This window comes from Melanotaenia boesemani, chromosome 19 (genome assembly GCF_017639745.1).
Source record: "Melanotaenia boesemani isolate fMelBoe1 chromosome 19, fMelBoe1.pri, whole genome shotgun sequence".
NCBI classification, from domain to species: Eukaryota; Metazoa; Chordata; class Actinopteri; order Atheriniformes; family Melanotaeniidae; genus Melanotaenia; species Melanotaenia boesemani.
In genome coordinates, this window is record NC_055700.1 from 6,715,088 (window position 1) to 6,722,363 (window position 7,276).

The following is a 7,276-nucleotide window of genomic DNA, read 5'->3' on the forward strand; positions in this document are numbered from 1 at the left end:
AAAATAGAAACAGAAGAAAGTTCAAATAAGACAAACTGGAAAAAAAAGTCACAGTAAAAGAGTTATTTTGATAAAAAAAAAAAAAAAAAAAACCCAGCAGCTGCAAATAAAAAAGCTTAAAGCGTTGATTTAAAACAGCTGATAGTTTCAGCAGACCTGCAGTTTTCTGGGAGTTTGTGCTACATGTGATGAGCCTAAAAGCTGAACTCTGCCTCTTCAAGTTTAGTTCTGATTCTGGGAACAGAAGGCCTGACCCTGATGACCTGAGAGGTCTGATTCATTCATAACGAACCAGAAGATGATGAGTGCATTTTGGTCCCTAAACCATTCAGTGCTCTGCAAACAGTGTAGAAGGACCGGAGTTATATGATGCAGCTGTAACTCTAAACATCTACAAAATCATAGTAGAAAATGTTAACATTCCCTCTGCATGAGTAAACTCTGATAAAGTAAAGTAGAACAAAATTAAAGATGTTTTTATTACAGTCTCAAACATAGCCATTGTGACATAGCTTGGGACTCATCTGGGGACTTTTTAAAAGACTAACTTTTGTGGGCCAGAATTGAATTGTTGCACAGAGAAATATTACAATCAGTTCTGTCCTTGTTCCTTATCATTTGTTATTTAAAGTACTCAAGTAGCTTCATTACATCTATAAAAATAAATTACATAAAATTCATGTAAGACAATGGTTAACACCAGCTTCTGGCAGAAGGATCCTCTAAAACACCCTTTCCAAAACAGCTGAGCTTTTATTATTCTTATTTGACTTTTTTTGAGGGGGGGGAGGGGTTCTCCTCAGAAACCCTCAGAAATATTTTAAAAAGCCCTAAATCCACATCAAAGGGAGTTACTCTCGCCTACAATAAATGTTGTTTCTCAAGGGCAAGTTTTTAAACATTGCAAACAAAATTATGTGTTTTTAAATAGCAGTACTGTGGGATCTCCAATCATCCTGTTATTTCTTTTGTGAAATTACCTAAATTCAGCACCGCACGTCCTGCAGCCTATTATCATTATTGAATCAGCTCAGACGTCATCCTACTGTTCACTTTTCAAAGATTCAGAGAATAAGCAGCTTTTTGACGTTTTTGTTAGAAGATCAAAACACATATTTGGCTTTTTGCCAGCAGATAAAACCAAGCCGACTGCAGAGTAATGATTATTTTATGTAAATGCTGACTATATGTGCTTTCTTGTTCACTACAGTTCAATTTTGGAATGTGGGATTTTAACTAATATTATATTGTGGCTGCTTACTCACAGGCAGTCTAAGAAATCATATCGATTTATAAAAAAAAATGAGTGTCACATTACTCAATAAGTGCATAGCCACAGTGAAATCCTGAGGTTTGGTGGACAATAGGTTGCGCAAACTTAAGAGTAGCCTACTGAAGTAGAGGAGGGTGTAAGAAAGATGATCTATATGGGGAAAGAAGCAGGCGGTTCTTCCAGTGACATCAGGGGCTCCGCTCCCTTCTTGGATTATAAATGCAGCATGGATGCCTTTACGGGTCCCTTTCCCTTTCCTAACGGTGTGGCTGAGAAGAGTGGGCCGTTACTGCTGCAAAGATCATGGCACCAGCAAAGAAGGTAAGGACGCACGCTGAGAAGCACCTAAATTAATGTTTTTCCTCACTTTAAAACTGTTTTCGCAGTTTTATTTTGCACTGTTTAAATCTAATCTGCTTAAAGCGTTTGTGTACTTTCTTTGAAAAGAAACTTAAAGAATTGCAAACTTTATGCGCACTTTACATGTGACTTTCATTGTTGCACGCTTAAACTTTGCACAGAATATCCTCGAGCGCCTGGATGCAGGAGAGGTGGTTATCGGGGACGGAGGCTTCGTCTTCGCCCTGGAGAAGCGGGGTTACGTCAAGGCAGGCCCGTGGACACCCGAGGCTGCCGCAGAGCACCCTGAAGCGGGTATACCCTTCTCTGTTTTATGCTCCTAACCTCTAAATCTAGTTCAGTGACAGACTGTGACAGCTCAGGTGCTGAAAGGTCCATCTTCTCGTTGCAGTGCGGCAGCTGCACAGGGAGTTTCTGCGGGCTGGCGCAAATGTCATGCAGACATTCACTTTCTACGCCAGCGACGATAAGCTGGAGAACAGGGGCCAAACTCAGCGCTTCACTGTGAGTAATCTGCAGCTGCTCTGAGGTATCATGTTGACGGCATAAAGCCTTAAAACTGGTTTGTCTTCCTCTTAAGTGAAAGTTGAAACCTTTTCCCCTTTGAACCGCAGGGCCAGCAGATAAACGAGGCAGCTTGTGACCTGGCCAGGGAGGTGGCCAATGAGGGTGATGCTATGGTGGCAGGAGGAGTGTCACAGACACCCTCTTACCTCAGCTGCAAGAGTGAGGATGATGTTAAGGCCATCTTCAAGAAACAGACTGATGTCTTTGTTAAGAAAGACGTGGACTTCCTGGTTGCAGAGGTATGTGGTGAACACAAACAGATTTTTTTCCTCGCTCCTAAAGCTTAATTATCTTCAATATATAATCTTACATTTAAAAAAATCTAAACCGAAGTAACAGCAGCAGCAGCAGCTGGGTTTAGCATGCACTTATCTAAAAATTTAAGATATGCACATCTTGCAGCACCCGGAGGCATCCAAGCAGGCCTTTTTACCCCCTACCTGTAGCATACTTTCACCTCCTATTAAATGTGGCATGTCCTCCCTCTCAGTCAAATAGATGTCCAGTAAAACTCCACCAGACCTTTAGAGCTGTCGCCCCCAGTCAGGCAGAATTTTTCTCCTCTGCTCATTTTGCAACCCAAAAGAAAATCAGGTGGTTAAAAAGGTGGTTTTCATCTGATTGTCCTGCCTTGTAAACTTTAGTGTCTTTTAAAACTCTTTGGACACAGACTGGAGAAAGGAGAGCTTCATACTGTCTGTTTGCTCAAACACCAAGAAACTGACACGTAGTCCATAATTTAGTGTCACAGCTCCACCAAAGTAAGAAGTACCCCTCTGCAATGTTTGGATGACTATTCCAGGCAGCTATAAAGCCTTCCTACGTTCTCAGGCCATATTTCTTTATCTTTTATTGCTCATAAAAAAAGAAGAAAATGTTCAAACCATCTGGAAAAATTGAGAGTAATGCAGCTTCTGGTTTGATCCTTCCTGGTTTGATTATTTATTTATTCGTCTATAATTTTTGTTTGTTTGAATAGCATAAAAGGGCTAAATTAGTCATTTTAAAACAACTTAGTTTGATCTCTGTAAGAAAAACTGGAATATCTCTGGGATCTTTAGGTATTCCAGTTTGTAAGATTAATGAGTCCCTATGAAATATATCTTTTTCTATGTTTTCTGATGTTAGACTTGAGTGTATTAGTGTAGCTGAACTAATATTGGTCAGTAATGACTGTTGATGAAACCTCCTGTAGATAGGGTTTGTAGCCACTAGGGGGCAGTAGACACAAGCAGTGACCAGAAAACAGACCCTCTTGTGGTTGATGTGTAGTTTTTAAGCGTATGAACTCATCTTCACCCTCATCTTGAGGGACATTTACCTTAGTTTAACTAATAACTACATCCCTGTTTTGATCAGGTCACTACCGATCTGCTGTTTAGTACTGAGGAGGTTTGATTACTGGTTTTTGGAGGTTTTTTTTTTTTGCCTGATACGAGTTGTCACATAATGAGAAACCAAACTGAAAAACAACTCCTTCATGCAAGTTATCATTTGAACTGACTTAAAAAAACACCCAACTGGGGCAGCATTCATAATTAAACTTCTCTCATGGCTTCTTCTTTGCTCTCCTGCAGTACTTCGAACACGTGGAAGAAGCCGAGTGGGCAGTCCAGGTTCTGAAGGCCACCGGGAAGCCTGTGGCTGCGACTTTGTGTATTGGACCAGAAGGTGATCTTAATGGAGTCAGCCCTGGAGACTGTGGTGCCAGACTGGTCAAAGCTGGTATGACAATTTCCCCAATCTTCTCTCTGTTGTCACTTAATATTATTAAGAAATCTACAGAGATGGAAGGAATCTGGCAGTGGAAGGTCATCTGCTTAACACGCCACATACATAAATAAACAATTTTATATTCAAAATTAAATTATTTTTGTAATTTACAGCACAAGGTTCAATAACTAGATTACAAGATGCAGACTCTCTACCTAAAAAGAAGGGGAAAAAAACATCTCAGCTGGAAAATATGATCTGGTGGAAGAAAACAAGGACATGTTGGGCTGTCATCCAAACAAAAACATCCCCTCAAACAACAGTCCACATTGTAAGTTTTATTGAGGGGATGTCTAATAAAAAGATTTCAGACTAATTATGACACTTTAGTGTTTAACCTTTCAATGAGAACTACAAAGTTAGATGCAACCCGTGGCATTTAGTCTTTCCAAACAGAAATGATCTTTATTTTCATAGTGAATAGTTGTGGTTAATCTTTTAAATTCGGGTATGAACCACTCTACCGTGCATGTTAGCAACTGGTCTAGATGGCCTCAGAAAATCTCTTGAGTATTATTAGAAATAGATATGAATAAAAAGACAAAGGCTTTTGTCAGGAAAAGGGGCAAAATGTTTGTTAGTCTGCTCAGTTCATTGTTAAATAGGCAATAACAGGCAAGTTCTTGAGGATTTCTGTGGTCTTATGACAACAAACTAAATGAAGCAGGGACAGGCTGTAATCTAATCATGCAAAGTAAAACTATTGTGTGTTGATTGGTACAACTTGATAAAGTTAATTTGAACCATCAACAGGGGAGCATTCAGTGCAGGTCTGTTTTATTAAACTGCTTCACTTTAGCTTAGTTTACATGATAAAGTAAAACTTGAGTGTTCAGTGTTGCAGAAACCTGAACAGTTTCTATAAAAGTAGTTAATGTTGCATATTGTGTGTTACCTGATTACACACATTACTTTTTGATATTGCAAATGTCAAATTGTGCATGTTCTTATACAGGGCATTAATTCTGACAGTTTTATTGCCTTTAATCAAACTCATAACATTGGTTATCAGACCTTTGGACATGTGCTGGCTTAAAAGGATTTTTCTCATTGCAAAATAAAGGAGAAGCCATCTTGTTTCATAATCTCTTAGATCCATCACTATGGGTGCACTGTATGAAGACCCTAAAAGCAGCACTTGCAGGTTTAGGGCAGATTATCATTTCCAATGTGTTGGATTCAGATTATAATGGCTTATGTCAGTTTCCACATATGCTAACTGCACCTGCACTAAGGGCAGTACATACCTGACTGTAAACATAGACATCAACGTAATATTTAAACAAATATTTATAATGTCTTGTAACTTTTTCCAGTAGTTATGCACATTTCTGGACAACGCATCAGCCTTTGTGTTCATTTTCGGTTTTTCTTCACATACAACAAGCCATGTGTGCATTTTAGTGTCTAAGCAGTTCTTCATCTTTCAAATTGTGTTCATCCAGTTTGAATTGCAGGCTGTTGTTTGTTATAATCCAATGAGAAAGGATTAACTCTCATTTAAAACAGAACTTTGGTGCCCTCTAATGGTAGCATGGATCATTACTGGAGTAAAAGAAAACATAAACCTGATGTGATCAGCTGATCTATTTTAAAATAAGTATCTACTGCTTTGGAAACCCATGGTCTTATGTGCATGTTTCATCTATGTAGGGGCTCAGATTGTTGGCATTAACTGCCATTTTGACCCGGAGACCTGTGTGAAGACTGTGAAGCTGATGAAGGAGGGAGTGGAGAAGGCTGGCCTGAAGGCTCACTACATGTGCCAGCCGCTGGCCTTCCACACCCCAGACTGCAACCGGCAGGGATTCATCGACCTGCCGGAGTTCCCATTCGGTGCGGGCTCAAACGTTAACATTGAAGCTTACCAATCTAAATGTAGACATGATGGGAAAATAATGGAAATGTTTGTTTTCTGGCAGCTCTAGAGCCCAGGATCCTGACCAGATGGGACATGCAGAAATACGCTCGTGACGCGTACAACGTTGGCATTCGTTATATTGGTGGCTGCTGTGGTTTTGAGCCGTATCACATCCGCGCTCTGGCTGAGGAGCTGGCAACTGAACGTGGCTTCCAGCCTGTTGGCTCTGAGAAGCACGGCAGCTGGGGCAGTGGCCTGGAAATGCACACAAAGCCTTGGGTTAGAGCTAGGTAGATATTTCCTTTTCTTTACACTTTTTCTAAAAAATAAAATAAAGAGTGGTTTTGAAACATTAAAACTCTTGAACTAATTTTAGCCAACCTGTAAATGTAAATGAGTATAAAACAAGCTCTTTAATTCTTCCTCTGTGCAGGGCTCGTCGTGACTACTGGGAGAAGCTGAAGCCTGCCTCAGGACGTCCATTCTGTGCTGCCATGGCCACACCTGACAGCTGGGGCGTCACCAAAGGTCACGCTGACCTGATGCAACAAAAAGAGGCCACCTCCGAGGAACAACTCAAGGCTCTCTTTGAAAAAGCCGACCATGGCCATTGAGCTCTCCTCTAAACCCTCTGACTAAGGGGAGAAACAAAGGGGTGACATTCCCTCAAGTTTACATGCCTAAAACAAAGATTTAAGTTCCTTTTGCCTTTTAGGACCATTTTTACTGTGTGAAGACTGGTATTAAATGCCGTCCATTTCAAAATAGCTTTCCAGACAACCAGCAAGTATATCTGAGTAGGATTTTCATACGTGTAAGCTCTGTCTAATCGCTGTAATTTCAAAGCTCAAGCGAGCAACTGTGAACCCACCCTAGTAATGCCTTGACACAAAATTGCCTTTATGTTTTATGAGAGAGAAAACGATCAAATAAAAACCCACTGCCTAAAAAAAGAAACTGATTGAGGTGTTTTTTTTTTTTTGTTTTGTTTTTTTTAAATGAAATGTTCTAAAATCTAAACATCCTCACAAATTAAATTTTCTGTATGTCTGATACCGACTTATTTTATTTTATCATTTACACCTTTTAAAGGAGTGTAAAGTCGTAAAATTTAGCAGCCTCTGTAGTTGTGAGGCTTTAAAGGATGCATGTAGTTCAGCCTGTTCATCTTGTTTACAAACTGTGTCCACTAAATACCTAAAATTACTAATAAGTGTCTTTAAATGATAGTTGTTTTTTTTTTTAGTTACTTCTAAAAAATACAAAAGTCTCTGCAGAAGTCATAAAAAAGGACAAAGGATGTTCATGCTCAATCACATTCATGCTGTGTGGTCTTGTACACCTGTTCAGAAGTTTTGGCTGCAGGTATGTGAGAGCCTGTCCTACTATTGGGGAGTAGACTAAATGGACTGGGGGTTGCTGGGCCTAGCACCCAAGCCATG

General features: G+C 39.9%; 1 protein-coding gene across 1 annotated transcript; it reads left to right on the plus strand.

Moving 5' to 3' along the window:
- The first annotated feature begins 1,441 nt into the window (after window positions 1-1,441).
- On the plus strand, window positions 1,442-6,787 carry bhmt (betaine-homocysteine methyltransferase). The gene is made up of 8 exons (XM_041970477.1): window positions 1,442-1,594; window positions 1,795-1,927; window positions 2,025-2,137; window positions 2,248-2,439; window positions 3,778-3,925; window positions 5,627-5,809; window positions 5,896-6,124; window positions 6,268-6,787. The coding sequence occupies exons 1-8, from the start codon at window positions 1,577-1,579 to the stop codon at window positions 6,446-6,448; spliced, it is 1,197 nt and encodes a 398-aa protein (XP_041826411.1). The 5' UTR covers window positions 1,442-1,576; the 3' UTR covers window positions 6,449-6,787.
- Window positions 6,788-7,276: the final 489 nt, after the last annotated feature.

Bases quoted from the DNA above. Each gene is read 5' to 3' on its own strand.
- bhmt (XM_041970477.1), top strand. The intron at 2,440-3,777 runs GTATGTGGTGAA...GCTCTCCTGCAG, and splicing joins TGGACTTCCTGGTTGCAGAG to TACTTCGAACACGTGGAAGA. The intron at 6,125-6,267 runs GTAGATATTTCC...TCCTCTGTGCAG, and splicing joins AAGCCTTGGGTTAGAGCTAG to GGCTCGTCGTGACTACTGGG.